Below are 17,746 nucleotides of genomic sequence, written 5' to 3'. Positions count from 1 at the left end.
CCGGGGACCCTTAAGACTTAACTCAAAATTTAAATGCTTAATGTGCTAAATATGTATATTTAAAACACCCATTAACTGTTCATCAACAACTCTTCTGTTCAATTTAATTTTCAACTTTCAAATAACAAATGAGTCTACGTAAACAATTATTTAAATGAAAATTAATTTAATAACATTTAAATTTAAATGAAAAGCCAAACATTGCCTATACACGATACATATTACATATTTTGTTTAATTATTATTTTATCATCGCATAATGTTACAAATGAAATTAATTTATTAATCAATAAAATATTAAAAATCCAATAAAGCTATAGCAGATATTTTATTATAACTATAACCATCACATACATATATTTATAATTTAGTTTTACAAGATGATTTTTTTAATCATTTTCTATTTATACACATTTATAAATAATCCATGTTTTTTGTTAGAATTTTTCTGCTTATTTTTACATTATTCTATATATTTATAACTTATTAATATTGTGTAAGCATATAAATTATCTATATATAACGTGAAATTATATATGACATATTTATTCCTTAATAGTTTTCACAAATTATTATTATTTAGAATATTTTTCAGTTCTAAATTAAAAAAATAATATCACACTAATCTATAAAAACCAAAAATAGTTATGTATACTTGTAATAATTTAAAACACAATAAATATAGAAATCTAAAATAAATTTATTTGAATATCTGTGTTTAATTAATCTGAAAGAAACAGAACAAAATAATTAGACTGTGTTAAACAAAAAAGCTTGTATGAATTATCATACGATACATTACAAATTTTAATAATGTTTTTCTTCATATAACTAGTATTACATAAAAAAATGTGTTATTATCTACATTTTGCTATCTTTTCTTTTTTATTATTACATATTCTAGATAATTTTTTAAGTAAATCTACATATAGCAGAAAATAAAAGTTTCGGATTAATTAAGAAAATAATGTGTTGAAGAATTAAATTCTTAATAATGCACAACAAAAGTGAAAATATTTAATATTTTTAAATATATTAAATTTACTAACATTAACAAATTTATAACATGAACAAATATACATTATATATATATATATATATATATATATATATATATATATATATATATATATATATATATATATATGTATTTGTGAAGAATACAGTTCAAAAATTGACTAAAAATTTGTTCATCAAGATGAATAATATCAATTTAAACAATATATTGCTGACTGAATAGAGACTCTACTATGATACAATGTTTACTAATTGCGGCACTGAGAAACAGTAAAACTATTTTTAAAACCTCTACTGAGTTCAATTTCGCATTTGTTTACTATGGAGTTATTTGCACAAGGAATTAATATTTCTTCATTTTCTATAGGTTTAAAACGCTTGGACGGCTGGTCTAAATCTTTCTCCAAATTGTCGTCTTCCTGTACCGGAGATTTTTTGGCAAGTGGCTTGTTTAAAGATTTCACGATCAAAGAATCTTTACGAAATGTGACCTCCTTTAAATCGTAGATGAAATCCTTATTTAGAGGCTTTATTTTGTTACGAATAGGACGCTGGGGTCTTAAATTGTCTTGCATATACGCACTTTCCTTTAAATTAGAATCCTTAAATTGTGCTCCTTCCCCTTTATTTTGTAATTTTGAACTAGAGTGTTCAGTTTCTTTCACACCTGTTTGTTTTGCGGAGTGAACTTCAGAAGATCCAAAGATAACTTCCATCACCATTTTTCTAAGATCTTGATCCGCTCCCAAAGTATTTTCTTTAATACTATTATCCATAGTTTCTTGAGTTTTACCATTTTCATGAACCACTATTGAATTTTTATCAACTATTTTTGTCTCTGTTTCATTCATCCCTTTCTCTCTCATTTTAACTTCTGATCCCATATTTCCTGGTGTAATGTTAACTTCTACAACTTCTGGAGCATCAATCTCCTGTTCTAAATTCGTTATATTCGACGTAATATCTTGACCACACAAATACTGGTCATCTGGAATCTGAGTTATCATTTCATCTATAACAATACGATTGTTTTGAGCGTTGTGAACTTTATTGCAATGTGCTATACAATCACACTTAACGAAACACTTATAGTCACAAAGTCTACATTGATAACGATTCCATCCAATATGAATGGCAGCATGTCTTCTTAGATTATGCACAGAAGGGAATTTTCGTTTACATGGAAGGCACTGAAGCTTCTCGAAGTTTACTATTGAAGCTACTTTCTTTTCCATTGATAATACATGATCCAGTTTTTCAGTTGCTGTGTCATGCCCAACGTTCGCTTCTACAGATATGCCTTTTGCAATATTTTCTAGGAATGATATAATATATCATATTACATACTTTTTTTTTTACATATTATATTCTTTTTGCCGAAACAAAAATCAAAATAAAAAGATTTGTAAAATATATTTGTATAAACTATAATATCTTAAATTTTATAAGTATAAAATATGAAATATTGTTTTTACCTGCATTATTATTCAATCTTTTTGTACTTTCCTTATTTTTTCGTTTCTTGCTTCCAATATTAGCTTTATGATTGTTTATACTAGTATACACAATTTCTAAAGGGTCAGAAACATCACTTGCAGAAGAAAGATTGTCTTTCACCAAGTTTTCTTGTACTCCATTTGTAAGAATTCTTGCAACATTCCCATTAGATACATTTTGTGAAACTAATCCTTCGCTATTTAACATATCCCAGTCCGCTTTACTTAAACTGGCAACTGCTTCCACGCGAATAGATGTTTCATTAGTATTTCCATTTGAAACATCATTTGATGGAATTTTATTGATCTTTTTGTCTTTAGTTATACTTTCATATGCTGCGACACGCCTATTACAATATTGCAAGTGAGCTGATAACGCTGCTTTTCTATCAAATCTCTTTCCACATCCACCACATCTTTGTAACTCTGTATCCAATTCTAACTGATCTATCCATTCCTATTAAAATAATGTATTTTATATTAACAATACTTCAATAAAAACAAAGATATAACTATAACTATCAAAATACCTGTGTTTCATTAGCCCTTAGTGCACTATTCACTAAAGTTTTTTGAGCATCCTCCTTTTGTAAATCTTCAGCAATGGTAGTATCTTTAATAAATGCTTTCTCTTGAATTTGTGATCTGAGTTTCCTCACTTGTTCATTAGATTTTCTATGAACTATATTTCGTATTTAAAAATTTCATTAAAAGAATTCTAACTTCTAAAAAATTAATTCTTGTAGAATTTTTAGTCCAACGTAATTTTATATTATTAATCCTTTCGCAACTGCCGACGAGATATTTCGTTACCACAATATCGTTTATCAACACCATAGACGAAATATGCCACCATAATGATGTCGCTTACGCAACGCTATGAACGAGATATCTCATTCTGCAATAATATTTATGCAATGCTAAGGAGGAAATATCTTATGTCGGTATTTACAATTGAATGTCAATCATCAGACTCTCTCTGATATTCTGCATCTCTCTCTGTTTCTAACTACAACATTTAGAGTTGCATTTATTTATAAGAATATAATGTATACTTCAATCACCATTTTGTCAACGTTTCATCCCAAGTTTTCCAATAAGACATTCAGCATCCTAATAAAGACACGCAAGGTATCTCATCCATGCAGCGGTATATCTCATTCGCAGTTGTAAAAGAATTAAAATTACAATTATTTTCCTCAAGAAGTTATAAAATTAATTAAATTTAATTACATGATCATTAATGAAAATTATTGGAATTAATAAAAATATTATTATAATACTTTTTACACACCTTTAAAGAGATGCCTATAAACACTCCACGTATTTGCAAATGTACTAGAACAACAAGGACATGGGTAACATAACCTGTGAGATGTATGTAGTGTCCTTGTGTGAACTGTTAATGTTTTTTTCGTTGAAAATTTCGCATAACCTAAAAATTAAACAACAATGCAATTATAATTTAAGATGAATAAATATTATTATGCATATAATGGACAAAATAATAAAAACATACATATAGGACAAATAACTTCCTTATCACTTTCTTCATTATTACGAACTTGAGTTACTGTATTACCACTCAACTTTTGACTAAATTCTAAGACTTGGCCATTCAGATCTAACATTACAGTCCTCTCATTTATATTTTTTAGCTCTGTTACCTAAATATTATTTGGTTGAAACATTAATAAATCATTAATGTATTGGAACAAAATTTAAATAGCTCTAATTAATTCTATTCGTAATTATTTGCAAGTATTATAATTATTTATAAATACCTGTGCTTTCATTAAATCTGTATGACTCTCAGTTGAAAGCACTGATTCAACAGTTTGATATACTGCCGATGAATTTGAATGTACAGTCTCCAAACATAATCGTTGAGTGTTTGTTTGTAAGTTTTCTATTTGTTTTTTCTGCAGCGTATTAACAATCGCAGTGAGATCCTTCTTTTCCTTTTCTTTGCAAGCTTGACTTCTTAAAATTCGATCATTTCCACATCCTTCTTTAAATAGGCCCTGCGTTTTTTGTATGTCTAAATTATTCGTAGAAGTCTGTAACATATACAATCCATATATTACATATGCATATACATATATATATTTATATATGTACATGTAATATATTATACATAATAATAATATACACATATAATATATTATACATAATATACATGTTCATTTCTATTTCTAAGATGAATTGTGACAACTTGATAAAAATATAACAGATTGAGATAATTTACAAAACAAGTTGCAGTAAGTATTATGTAGAATGATCATTTTATATTATATTTTTCTTTATGTATATGAAATAAAAAAATTTTCTTTAAGTAAAAATATTGTTACTACATGAATATGTATAGATTACATACTAATTAAAATTATCTAGTCTTAAGTAAATATATCCAAATTAAAACATTTAACGGTATTTCAAATAACAATTAAATGAGATATTTCACCAATATTATCACGAAATATTGCAATTATATAAAAACAAAATTCCTTTCATTCTTAATATTAGATTTAAATCAGATTATTTATATCTTATAACTCCAAATTTAAAATGCATTATCTAATATTCTATATATTTTTTAATTGAAAATATTACATAATTTTGTAGAAAGATAAGGTTTTGAATCATCTAAACATCTTATTATCTACTTTTTGCCATATGACTCATTTTATCAAAGTTAGATTCCATCAAAATATTAGTTAAGTAATCTTTAGATACGACATTTTCAAATATTAATTTTTAGCAATCTTGTCTTTATATAAAAATATATTAAAATACTATATCATATACTATATCATACATACTATATCATAATCGTTGGAGGAGTCCCTAACAAATGTAACATCAAATTTTTCTTTACAATAGACACGTTTATGAGAAATAAAATTGACCAAACTTCTAAAAAGGCTTCGGCATATGCGACATTCATATACTAAATCACATTCATATGCCAGAATAGATCTAACTTCATCACTGCCATTTTCTAAAATTTTGCTCACACGATATAAAGTCGAATCACTTATGTCTATAGGCGGATGTAGTTGTGATAAGTCTGGATTTACAGAAGTAATTCCTTTAGGAGAAAATTTAACTTTCCCAAATTTCCCATTTGATTTTTTAGCTTTTGTCTTTGATTTCATTTTGTATTGAGCTTTGTATATCCAACGTATTATCTTGTTAAAACTGCAATGAATAATACATTATTAAATTATATAAGGTCATAATATCAAATTTTTTACAAAGTAAAATGTTTGTGAAATTCATAAATCATACTATGACAACTAGTTATAAATCTAAGAAAATTAGATGTGTTAAAGAAGAAATAATATGAGAATAAATATAGTTGCAAAATTGAAGATGTTATTTACAAAATTACAGAATTATATATGAAAACTAAGATTTAAAAAGAACATGTATTGTTTTTCTTAACAACTAGAATACTTCAAAATTCAGTAAAAGTTCTAGATTTAAAAGTATATTGAGAAAAGCGTACAATAGAGATGTACCGTCTCTCCTGCATTTTACTGCGTAAAAATCGGTCTTTACTTTATAGATTTTGAATTTATAAATAAAATAGAATACCAAGAATCAAGGAAACGTATTAGAACTGTATTATCCCACAAAAAAATAACGCAATTTAACTCTTCTTAAACGAGGTGGATCCACGATTTCGATCAAGCTGCGACCTCCATTTTTCCGAAACCTAGAAGTTCTTGATTCTACCACCGCTTTGATGAAACGGTACCAAGTAGCACTTTCAGTTCACGGATAAACATTTTTACTTGCTTTTCAACATTTCTTACACATGGAACATTACAAAGTAATCAATTATACAATATAATTACGTACAATGATAGTTTGATGAATTTGTAAAATCAAAAATAAGTTACGAATATTATACTCTTTCATTTGTACATTGCTCATAACAGGTTATGTCACAGGAATTTTTAGAATGCATCGAAATCTCAGAATGGGCTTATTCGTTATTCTACATATATGAGTTAAAATAATGATGATAATTATGACAATAGCATTTTTAGTAAATATTATAAACTAACTTAACAAATTCTATAAACATAACGACAGAAAAAGATTACATGATAATATATAATAACAAATAACACTAATGTAAATAATGAAAAAATTGACTTACTGTGATAATTTACATTGTTCTACATTTTTTAAATGTATGAATGTTAGAATGTATTATTCTAATAATTTACAAACTTACTGTGAATATCATTACTGAATATAATTTCCTTAGACATTATTCAAATTTTTTAAATTTATTATTATATCTAAAATATATATATATATTTTTAGTATAATTGCTTCTATTACAACTTTATTTTATCTTTTACATTTGTTAATAAATATCCTTAGAATTGGTTTAATAAATACAAAAAAATATGAATGGTTTAAATAATTTCATTTCAGTTTATATTTAAAATTAAAGTGACTATCATTAAAATTAAACTAGCTATTATTATAATTAATGTACCTATTATTAAAACTGTTAATGACAAAAAATAATTAATCATACTGCTCCTACAAACTAATATCTATATTCTTATAGAAACTATATATATAATGTAAAATTCAAAATTAATATTACATGACCACTTAATGGCAATGAGTTTTTTACCTGATACTTTTAATTCTTTTCAAAATTACATTTTGTTGACAGAGAAATAAATTCAATTAACAGTAATAAAGTTGTTCAGAAATGATCTTACAACCTTAAAACATGGAAAAAATGTTACTTTATAATTTTATTATTTTATTTCAAATCTTATGTATAGAATGCTCTGTAACTAGTGGTGTAATTGGAAAAAGGGTGATTCTATATGAAAAAATAGATAAAAAATATAGAATAACATTTTTTTCATACAAAGTTTCTATTGCACAGATAATGTATCACTGGCAAATATCGTTTTCATAATGTAATTATCAAATGTTATTAATTTTCAATTCATAAATTTTTTTCGAATTAGACCTTATGATTAATTGAAACATTATTTTAGAAACCCTATATTCTTAAAGAAGACATTCCATTATTTATAATAAACTGTCTCAAATAAATACAAATTGGATATTTGTGTAAGCTACATAAACTCATAAAAGGTTTATTGTACAGCCACGCATGCGCCATAATTTAGCATCGTTTTTCGTGAAATCGTTCGAAAGAATCTGTTCTTCATATTTTTGGGCTGTCATACGTAAACGTAATCGCATAGGAATGAATTGTAATTGATCGTAGTCGTTTTTCCGAATAACACGAAACGTGACGAATAAAAAAAATGGTGTTAAATGATTGTCCGGAATCGGAAATAATTGGTTGTGGATTTAGTGCTTTTAAAGAAATCGACGAAGTGACTTTTTTAATTACTGAACTAAAAAAGGTGGATCTTTCTCCGAGCCTTATTGAAAAGAATCGAGACCGATTTAATTTTATCTTATCACAATATCAGGATCAAAGGCAATTGCTAGATCCTTATTTGGATGATATTCTACAGCCACTGATTGGTATTATCAGAGATGAAAATTCTACGGAAATTATGCGGCATAACGCTTTTAAATATATTTTCATTGTTATGTCCGTTAAAACATACAAGAAGATTGTTACATACCTTCCACATGAGGTATGCAGATGTTTTAATTTTTTTAACTTCATTTTCTCTCCCCCTTTCCCGCTCTCTCTCTCTCTCTCTCTCTTTTTTTTATATTTTAATCTCCAAATATATAATTTAATTTGATACAGGTAGCAGATCTTTTCCCTGTTTTACGAATGTTAGAAAAACAAGATCCAAATGATGTGGAGACATGGGAAACTCGTTATGTACTTTTAATTTGGCTTTCTATAATTTCAAAGATACCATTTCCACTCTCACGTTTAGAAGTTTCTGATACTAATTCCGAGCAAACAATAATAGTTAGAATATTGAAAATATGCAAATTATTTTGCGTATCAAAGGACGCTTGTGCAGTAGCTGCAGTTTTTCTAATTGCCAATTTTTTATCAAGATCAGATGTAAAAAAGTTATATTTGAAAGAAATGATAACATGGAGTTTACAATGTGTAGAAACTGATCCTTTGAGACATGGTCCATTAGCAGTTATAGCAGCTATATTAAAACACAGTGCAAGAGAAGATGTTAAACCATATATTCAAATGATTTTGGATAAAGTTTTAGAATTTCATCTGAATGATAATCCTGCAGATCTTATTCGGAAGTTTGGAATTAAGATTGTACAAAGAATTGGATTGGTGTTACTAGGAACAAAATTGGCTCCATGGAGATATCAAAGAACTAGTAGACCTATATGTCTAGATCCTAATATTAATACTAACTCTAACATTATGGAAAGTATGGAGGATATTAAAAATGTTTCATCGAATCATGATGACCGGGACATTCCATCAGCAATAGAAGATATAATTGAACAACTTATACAAGGTCTTAGAGATAAAGCAATTACAATACGGTGGTCTGCTGCAAAAGGAATTGGTAGAATAACAGCAAGGTTGCCAATGGATTTAGCAGATGAGGTTGTAGGATTTGTGCTAAATCTTCTTTGTGGTCGTGAATCGGATGCTGCTTGGCATGGTGGTTGTCTGGCATTAGCAGAATTAGGAAGACGTGGTCTTCTTCTTCCTCATCGTCTAAACGATGTGATACCAGTTGTCCTTCAAGCCTTAGTATTTGATGAACCAAGAGCTTATGGTTCAATTGGATATTTAATCAGAGATGCTGCATGTTATATTTGCTGGTCATTTCCAAGAGCATACGATTCTGATATAATTCAACCATATGTAAAAGAAATTGCAGCTATGTTAGTAGTTGTTACTTGTTTTGATCGAGAAATTAATTGTAGAAGAGCTGCTTCTGCAGCATTCCAAGAAAATGTAGGAAGACAAGGAAATTTTCCACATGGAATAGAGATACTTACAATTGCTGATTATTTTGAAGTTGGAGTTAGAAATCATGCATACTTAAAAATTAGTGCACAAATTGCACAATATGAAGAGTATACAAAATCTTTGATTGATCATTTGATTACAAGAAAAGTTACACATTGGGATACAGCAATTAGAGAACTTGCAGCCAAAGCCCTCTTCAATCTAACATCTATTGATCCTAATTATATTAAGCATACAGTTTTATTAAATTTATTAGATATGTTAAATTCTATTGATTTAAATATTAGACATGGTGCAGTATTAGCTATTGCAGAAATCTTGGAAGCATTGTATAATTGCTGCAATGAAAAAATTGAAGATATAATTGGACTATCAGCTGTGGAAAATGTCAGAAACATAGTTAACGTTTTTAGGAAAAGAGGACAATTCAAAGGTCTAGGAGGAGAATTAATGAAACAAGCATGTGCTGTGCTCATAAAAAAGTGCTCTATTGTTCATTTTCCAATCTCCGTTGAAATTATTTGTAAGTTTGATATCTTGTATTGTAAATTTTCATACATAAAAACATATATAATATTATATAATATTCATAAAAATTTACAATAATTAACAAATTTATGCTGAAAATATAATTAAAGTTTGACTCATAAAGTATTAACCATCTATAACAAAATTGTAAAACAAAATATTAATTCCTATTTGATAATGTTTTGTGATAGTATATGAAAATACTTTTTATATTTTCATTACAATATATTATATTATATATTATATTATTTAAACACAGTGTAAAGAAACAAATATTATTTTTGAAGGTGACTGGCAAAATCTTTTAGAGGAATGTTTGGGTCATGAAGTATCTGTAGTAAAGATGAAAGCTGCTGAAGCACATACAGAATTTTTCCGAAAATACTATGCAAACATGGATAATCAAGATCGCAATATTGTTATTAATCGTTACCTTGATAATTTACAATCAAGTAATCAACTTGTTCGAATAGGCTTTGCACAGGCTATAGGTAATGTGAAAACGTTCTTAAAAATTTTATTGTGGAAGGTATCGTATGATGTATTTCATAGTATACGTAAAGTTAGGTCTATTATGTCAATTATGACCTTTAACATAATATGGTATTTATTTTATTTATTAATTAATAATTATTTTTTTGTAGGCTATTTCCCTTTATTTATAATTTGTGAAAGAGTAAAAGATATAATAGAAGCTCTCATTAAATGTACTGAAATATCAGAAAGTTCTTTAAAATGGGCAGAAAGTAGGAAAGAAGCTATTCATGCATTAATAATGGTTTGTCAAACTCTGGGAGTAAAAGAAGCAGGTTTGTTATTTCTTAAATTGGAGTTTAGAATAATTAATTAATTAATTCTTCACATATTGTTTAAATAATGTTTTATATTTTTTAGATAAGTGGCGTATATATATTCATAACTTATATGATTGTTATTTATTGGCATTGAAAGAATATACTATAGATAGTCGTGGAGATATAGGAGCTTGGGTACGAGAAGCAGCAATGACTGGTTTACATGTAAAAATATCTTCAATATCCCATATTTACATATACATATGTTTACTTAAATTAAAACTCTTTAAATAATTTCAGATGTTAACAAACTTAGTATCACAAGCAAAATTATTTTCTGTATTAAATGAAAACTTAATGGCAAATATAATTGGAGGAATTGCACAACAAGCTGTTGAAAGAATTGATGGAATTCGAGCGCAAGCCGGAATTGTTTTCAGTGCTCTTATTCATAATGACCCTCTTTTACCAAACATTCCATATCATGCAGAATTAAAAACTATTTTTCCTTATGATGAATGTAAAGAAAATATAGAATGGCGAATGGAATCTGCTACTTTTCCACGATTTATTAAAATGTTATCTTATCCTCCTTATACAATGAATCTTCTACGTGGAATTATATTTAGTGTTGGTGGTTTAAGTGAATCTTTGGTATGGAATTATAATGAAAATATAATGAATTATATATTATGTTTAATATTCAATCTTTTGTATAACATTTTCGATTTTTCATTTCAGGTTAAATATTCTAGTGTTTCCCTATTTTCTTATTTACAAGAATTAGATGAATTGGGTCTCAAAAGTTTATGCTATAAAATTTTAAATATTTTTGAGGAAAGCCACAAAAATGAAAGAATGATTACATCAATGCTAGCTTTCTTAGATCGCTTACTTAGTTCCGGTTGTATCCAAGTCGTTCTTGATGATTTTGAAAATGAAATTGCAGAACAAATTCTAATACTGCTTAAACAAGAAATAAAAAATACGAACAATACTAAGTTATTAATTAGCAGTATAAATGTATTTTGTCAGCTCTTACAGGTAGTTAGTGTATTCCAATGTTTAGTATTAAAAATAATAAAATGATCTTGAACTAATAACAAGTTTTTACAGATACACGGACCAGTTGCAAAAAGAGCATTTTGTCAGTTAAGTATTTTTCTTTGTCATAAATATAAATGCATACGGAAAGTAGCTGCATTAAGAACATATGAAGCTTTAACTCTTTATGGGGAAGAAATGGATCTTCCAGAACAAGATTTAATGAAAATTTTGACTGAATTAAATGTCACTGACTGGGAACAATCAGTATCTGAACTTCGACCCATAAGAAATCATCTTTGTGATTTAATGAAAGTACCTGCTCCTATTTTGCAAAATAAGGCCATGAACTAAGCTTGCTTTTAAATTTTGTCACGTCTCAGTTAAATTGGTACGTAGAATACTGATTTAAAATACTTATTTCTTTATAACATTGTTTTGTCATACAGGCTATTTGCCCAGAAAATAGAATATATGCCTAGATATCAAATTCGTTTCTAATAATACAGGATATGAACTTCATATTATATTATGAGCTAATTTTATATTATATATATGAACAATATATTATAATATGAACTTTGACCCTAATTATTTTATTCATCATAGCTTCTAGAATGATAGTTAGAAACCATGAACAATATTATTACTATTTCATTTTTTCTACTATTTCATAATTTCAAATTTTTGAACATCTACTATTGGAAGAACTAAAAGACATTTTTTAACAATTTCTTCTTATTTCATTACATCTCCCTGGTACCAGGTCTCCCTATTTGCCATTAAAACTTCTATTGCAACAGCAAACATCATAATAACATCGTAATTTTAACCGTTTTTTAGTGAGTATTATCATAAATAGTAGATTGTAGCATAATACCCTAATGTTGCTTTGAATCCTTTTCATTTTTTTTTTTTTTTATATTTAATATTATATTAAGAACATAATTTAGAAATGGTAACTATATAGGTAAATATATAGTTACCCTTTAAATGATATTTGAAAATCAAGAAATAAAGTGTTTCCAATAGCTTTTTGGATATTATCTTTATTATAAAAATATAGTTCACATATTAAAAGTTCTGTAATACAAATAAAAACAAAACATACACAAGTATGCAACTAATATTACAATCTGTTACTAAATATACAAAATAGTAAATTTTCAATTTATTAAAAATAAATAAATTAACATTCATTTCTATCAAAAAGCTTCATTTTATCTGTTTCAAAATTTTCCTCATTAATTGTAAGGTTATTTTGCATATGGTAACTCAATATCTTTGCACCACATTTTTCTAAAGTCCATTGTTTTGTCCACCAATTAGAATGATCAGTTTTGTTTGTTAGTGGATTTTTTGGCAATGGACAGTTATAATGTTTCTTATTGACAATTTTTGTTTTCCTTGGTTGATATATGCTTTTACAAACAAAACATTCAAATTCTTCAACATAATTTCCAAATTCATTAGATAACCATTCCTCTTTTCTCTCTAATGCCTTTCTTAATCTTTCATTTTCAATTTCATAGTCGTCAATTAATTTGTGGGATAAATATTTATTATATTCAATTTCATTATTAGAAAGATTATATAAAAACTTGGCTAAATTTACTGGATTTTTGAAATCGAGTATTGATATAGCAGACATATTATTTGGCAGCCAATCCTAAAAAAAAGATCAAAATTGTATTATATTATAATCAATTTTGTTGAATGTATATATTTATATTAGACAGTTGGAGTTAAAGAATGCATCTATTTTAGTTAATTATTTATTTACCCAGAACAAGAAATTTTGTTTCGAATAATTGACTACTTTTACAAAATTCTCATTACATTTATAGACAATTTTGTTAAATTGTCAATACTAGGCTTCAGGCAAATTTTTACAATTGTTTTGACTTGTTTTATAATGAATAGTAATATCAATTTAATAAATCAAATAACGTTATATTTACCCAATATTTATATAGTTTTGAAATTGAAATTTGTATGTAAATTACATTAAATGAAATGAAACATTGATTAGTTTTTTAATATCAATACAATTAAATCAAGAAATTTATCTTCTTTCGAAAAAAATCAATTTAATCTATTAAGCAATAAAAATAATAGTTATATAATAAATTTTAATACTTTAAATGATGGTGATCCATAATATATAGGTATAGATCCAACAATAAGGGGCCTCCACAATTTTTCAGTGATATAGTCATCGCAGACTGCATTTTCAAAAGCTATTGTAAACTTGTAATTGGCAATAAAAGAAAGAAAATCTTCACTGTTCAATATTTCAAGGTAATTTTCCTTTAACCTAGATTATAGTTAAATTCTTTATAGAAACAACACAAATGGTAGAATTGACTTTATTTAAGTCTGCAAAAATATTTTACCTTTTCTCAAGTTGAGCATTATTTAAACATGCGCCATATGAATCTATACGTATATATTTCATTAATTCAGCTACGTAAATATCTCTGTTACTTGCAGTATCACAATCAGATTGTATGTAAAGTAATGGTGCCAAATTTCTTTCATACATCAACCTTGTTTTTTCTTTTGTAGATACAAAGTATTTTCTATCTATAAAAGTGAAGTATTAATGTTACTATTAATTAAACAACTTCTGTTTATAACACCATACTGTAATGAAAGCGGGACCAGATTATTAATAATTTAAATATATATGTATATTGAATTCTTTATATTCACCTAATAATTCTGTAATTCCAGGTAGATCTACAAGAGTTAGAGGTACATCACTAAATCTGCTAAATGTTGAAGAGTATGTAAAAAGATTCAGAGTTTCCTGTTGAACTAATATTGGATTATTTCTTGGGGATTCTTCATGAAGCAAACCCCACGGAATTTCGTCGGATTTCCATTTTGGTAAATCATTAATTCGAAGATTACTACCATAGAAAAGAAAACTCTGAAAATTAAGAGTGATATATATTTCAAATAATAATGCTGAAAACAAGTATGAGCAATTTGCACATTTATAACATTAAATTTAATAAATTATAAATCATTGATTTTGTAATAATAAATTAGTTAATTTCTATTTAGTACCAATACTATTTTACAACTATTTGAAAAATACAAAATATTAATCGAATTTGTAATAATAGGACTATCTTAATTTTAGAAAATAGCTGAAATTTCTTAAATTTTCAATATATCCGAAAATTTATCTTTAATACAAGTCATAAAAATGTATATACATTACTTTTAGCTGTTTGTGATATTGAAAGGATCGGTTACTTGTAAAATAACACTGATAATTTTCACAGTCTCGTAATTTTTCATCATTTCCAAAAGGTGTCCACCATAGAATTATGGGTACATCTAAAAAAGTATGATAAAAATATATGTACTAATATTTTCTTAATTTTTATACTTTTGGTTTATATTTTATACTTTTTTAGAGATATTAAAAACTTGATGCATTTTATATACCTGGATGATGTAATCTGTTACCGTTCTGAATTAAGTAAACCTGTTAATAATATTGATCTTAAAACTCATCAACCTCATTATTATCTTACTTTATCAATAATTTAAATAATAGTATTTGGTATTAAAATAATTTATTGCGTAATTATTGATATTGCAGAGCAGAAAAAGATTGGTTATTAATTTATTATTATCAATTATTTTGCATAAAACATTTCATTATTAATGTTTCTTACATAATTATATAATTTTATTTTATAACATTTAACCATTTGAGGGATGCTGGCATATGTGTTTATTTTCACACGTTTTAACATATTTTCAATTATCTATTTCATTTAATATTTATAAGCATTATATTTTAAAAAGATGTAATTAAAAAATAAAAACTAATCATCTTTCACTGCCTGTAATGAATTCATCCTTGAAGAAGTTTAAAAATTAAATTAAATATTAATAATATTTATTAATTTTTTTTTTATTTTGTACAACAGAATTGACAATTTGTTATCATAACATGATAAATTAATTGATATTAAAGCTAAATATTTTATTATTTATATTAATAAATATCAACGTATTCAAATAATGATGTACTATCTTAAACTATTTTTGCAAATAAAATTGTTCTAGCGTAATGTGTACTCATATGCATATATAAAAAATACTGTGATATTTTATGCTATAACATACATTATATACACGTGTATACATTATGTATATGTATGTGCTGTTAATAATATATATTAACATAATATAATACATACTATTAGTAAATATATAAATACCTGGTAAATTATTATACTGAAAGTTAAGGCGGTGATTGTTGCAAATATAAAATACATTTTCTGACAAAAATACGACATTTTATAATTATTTAATTTTAATATTCAACAATTACTTTTGTTGTATTTCTGTTCTGTTGTTGATTTGGTGTTTTTAAATATATTTCATTTTAATCTTAGTCAGATGGCAAAATGATTAATATTGTTATTTATACAAGGATTGTCAAGTTTTTACAAGGAAGTAGTTATGACAAATTATACTTCAGTTTTTGTCCTTGATCATTTTAATGTTTGTATATCAAAATTTAATTGCTTCTAATTGCTATCTTGTATTCAATTTTATATTATATCATAGCTACCCAAATTTAATAATGGAATATTATTTCGTCAAAACAGTATTTTACCAATAGTATTTTAAAGGTTTAAAGTTTGAAGGAAATAAGAAGCCTATATTGCACTGTGTCAACTAAAACAATTTAAGGTTAAGTTACAGATAAGAAATATAAATGATACAAAAAGGACACTACTACAAGAAATAGATAAATTGCAATTGAAAGACGAAAGTACTAATATAATTACTAGAAATAATCATTTCTTAGAAAGTTTGTAACATGCAAAAATGATAAAAGCCATTAACTAGTCAGTGGTGAAAAAAAAAATAAAGGAATTGTATATGATGTACAAACTTTTTTACATACATATATAATATTCATGTGTAACCTAAACCTATAGTCAAACATATGTTCGCGAACACACACAAAACTTTCTAAAGATTTGTAACAGCAAGTCGGTCATGGTTACGATCACGGTTGCGATCAGGATTACGATCACAGTCACGGTTACAGTCACGCTCCTGACTTCTCTTTGGCGGTCAACGAACTCTCTCTTCTCCTTTTCTTTATTCATTCTTTCTTTCTCTCCATCAGTTACAGTTTTCCTAACGACGTTGCTAGATGCATCTAGGCCAGGCTATCGCAAGTACAAAATTCTGCTGCAACAAATGAACGACTTATGTATTTAAAACTACTAAATAACTTTATAATCTCCTTTTGATATTATCAAATCTCAGATCCTCATACAAGTTTATCACATGTACCTACATAAATATATATAATTGTTTATAGTATATATAACATACATTATATTATACATTATATTATATATGTTATATAATATACATATTATATATTATAATATATGTTACAAAGTTAAAATAACTATTGCAAATTAATTTTAAAGTTAAAATAATAAATAAGAAAAAGTATACTAATTGTAACTAAACCAATCCACTGTGCCAAGGAAGCTTCTTGTAATGAATGTAAAGTCTGATATACAATAAAGTATTATTATTATATTATTATTATACATTATATATCCTAATACGCGAAAGTTATAATATTTATTGTAATTATAGTTTGAGAAATATTGTTACCTATATAAGTGTATATCTTTTTCATCATACAAATTCACATAAATTTAACCACGCATATCTATAATCAAGTTATTCACATGATGTTGATTGTAATTATAGTATTAAAATACTAGTTGATATAAATAATGCACATCGCAAAACAAAACATTTGTACGTAAATTTTTATTTGCAAGTACCTATATAATTTTTTATATTAAATTTCGAAATAGAGGCACCAATTGTAACATAATGAAACTATAACATGCATGAAC

At 26.1% G+C, this 17,746-nt stretch overlaps 3 protein-coding genes across 8 annotated transcripts; 1 reads left to right on the top strand and 2 right to left on the bottom strand.

Moving 5' to 3' along the window:
- Positions 1 to 1,124: 1,124 nt before the first annotated feature.
- Positions 1,125 to 6,631, bottom strand: LOC138188707 (zinc finger protein 800). Of its 5 annotated transcripts, none has more exons than XM_069130718.1 (8): positions 6,590 to 6,631; positions 5,336 to 5,714; positions 4,298 to 4,573; positions 4,033 to 4,180; positions 3,808 to 3,948; positions 3,044 to 3,195; positions 2,493 to 2,970; positions 1,125 to 2,332 (listed from the first exon to the last, which is right to left on the bottom strand). In XM_069130718.1, the coding sequence occupies exons 1-8, from the start codon at positions 6,607 to 6,609 to the stop codon at positions 1,266 to 1,268; spliced, it is 2,661 nt and encodes an 886-aa protein (XP_068986819.1). In that variant the 5' UTR covers positions 6,610 to 6,631; the 3' UTR covers positions 1,125 to 1,265. The 5 variants fall into 5 exon arrangements, with proteins under 5 accessions (XP_068986819.1, XP_068986823.1, XP_068986822.1 ...); XM_069130722.1 differs by lacking the exon at positions 6,590 to 6,631 and adding an exon at positions 6,381 to 6,521; XM_069130721.1 differs by lacking the exon at positions 6,590 to 6,631 and adding an exon at positions 6,114 to 6,467.
- A 694-nt stretch (positions 6,632 to 7,325) lies between these two features.
- On the top strand, positions 7,326 to 14,886 carry TBCD (tubulin folding cofactor D). The gene is made up of 9 exons (XM_069130717.1): positions 7,326 to 8,173; positions 8,293 to 9,976; positions 10,269 to 10,472; positions 10,626 to 10,790; positions 10,876 to 11,000; positions 11,076 to 11,429; positions 11,517 to 11,819; positions 11,892 to 12,210; positions 14,556 to 14,886. The coding sequence occupies exons 1-8, from the start codon at positions 7,832 to 7,834 to the stop codon at positions 12,171 to 12,173; spliced, it is 3,459 nt and encodes a 1,152-aa protein (XP_068986818.1). The 5' UTR covers positions 7,326 to 7,831; the 3' UTR covers positions 12,174 to 12,210; positions 14,556 to 14,886.
- On the bottom strand, positions 12,859 to 17,127 carry FucTB (alpha-(1,3)-fucosyltransferase 10). 2 transcript variants are annotated; one of them, XM_069130736.1, is made up of 7 exons: positions 16,762 to 17,127; positions 15,282 to 15,321; positions 15,052 to 15,170; positions 14,535 to 14,754; positions 14,216 to 14,405; positions 13,959 to 14,136; positions 12,859 to 13,488 (listed from the first exon to the last, which is right to left on the bottom strand). In XM_069130736.1, the coding sequence occupies exons 1-7, from the start codon at positions 16,801 to 16,803 to the stop codon at positions 13,009 to 13,011; spliced, it is 1,269 nt and encodes a 422-aa protein (XP_068986837.1). In that variant the 5' UTR covers positions 16,804 to 17,127; the 3' UTR covers positions 12,859 to 13,008. The 2 variants fall into 2 exon arrangements, with proteins under 2 accessions (XP_068986837.1, XP_068986836.1); XM_069130735.1 differs by lacking the exon at positions 16,762 to 17,127 and adding an exon at positions 16,067 to 16,753.
- Between the last annotated feature and the right edge of the window lie 619 nt (positions 17,128 to 17,746).

Source organism: Bombus flavifrons, chromosome 17 (genome assembly GCF_040668555.2).
Source record: "Bombus flavifrons isolate JBK064 chromosome 17, iyBomFlav1_principal, whole genome shotgun sequence".
Lineage (NCBI taxonomy): Eukaryota > Metazoa > Arthropoda > Insecta > Hymenoptera > Apidae > Bombus > Bombus flavifrons.
The sequence above is the reverse complement of the archived record's forward strand: the minus strand, read 5'-3'. Positions and strand labels throughout refer to the sequence as shown.

Bases quoted from the DNA above. Each gene is read 5' to 3' on its own strand.
- LOC138188707 (XM_069130718.1), bottom strand. From the start codon at position 6,609: ATGTTTATAGAATTTGTTAA. The intron at 3,949-4,032 runs GTATGTTTTTAT...TTTAATTTTTAG, and splicing joins GGAAGTTATTTGTCCTATAT to GTTATGCGAAATTTTCAACG. The intron at 3,196-3,807 runs GTGTGTAAAAAG...TACGAAATATAG, and splicing joins TTATAGGCATCTCTTTAAAG to TTCATAGAAAATCTAATGAA.
- TBCD (XM_069130717.1), top strand. From the start codon at position 7,832: ATGGTGTTAAATGATTGTCCGGAATCGGAAATAATTGGTTGTGGATTT. The intron at 9,977-10,268 runs GTAAGTTTGATA...TTATTTTTGAAG, and splicing joins AATCTCCGTTGAAATTATTT to GTGACTGGCAAAATCTTTTA. The intron at 11,430-11,516 runs GTATGGAATTAT...TTTTCATTTCAG, and splicing joins GTGGTTTAAGTGAATCTTTG to GTTAAATATTCTAGTGTTTC.
- FucTB (XM_069130735.1), bottom strand. From the start codon at position 16,144: ATGTCGTATTTTTGTCAGAAAATGTATTTTATATTTGCAACAATCACC. The intron at 15,322-16,066 runs GTATTTATATAT...TATTATTAACAG, and splicing joins TCAGTATAATAATTTACCAG to GTTTACTTAATTCAGAACGG. The intron at 14,406-14,534 runs GTGAATATAAAG...TCACTTTTATAG, and splicing joins TGGAATTACAGAATTATTAG to ATAGAAAATACTTTGTATCT.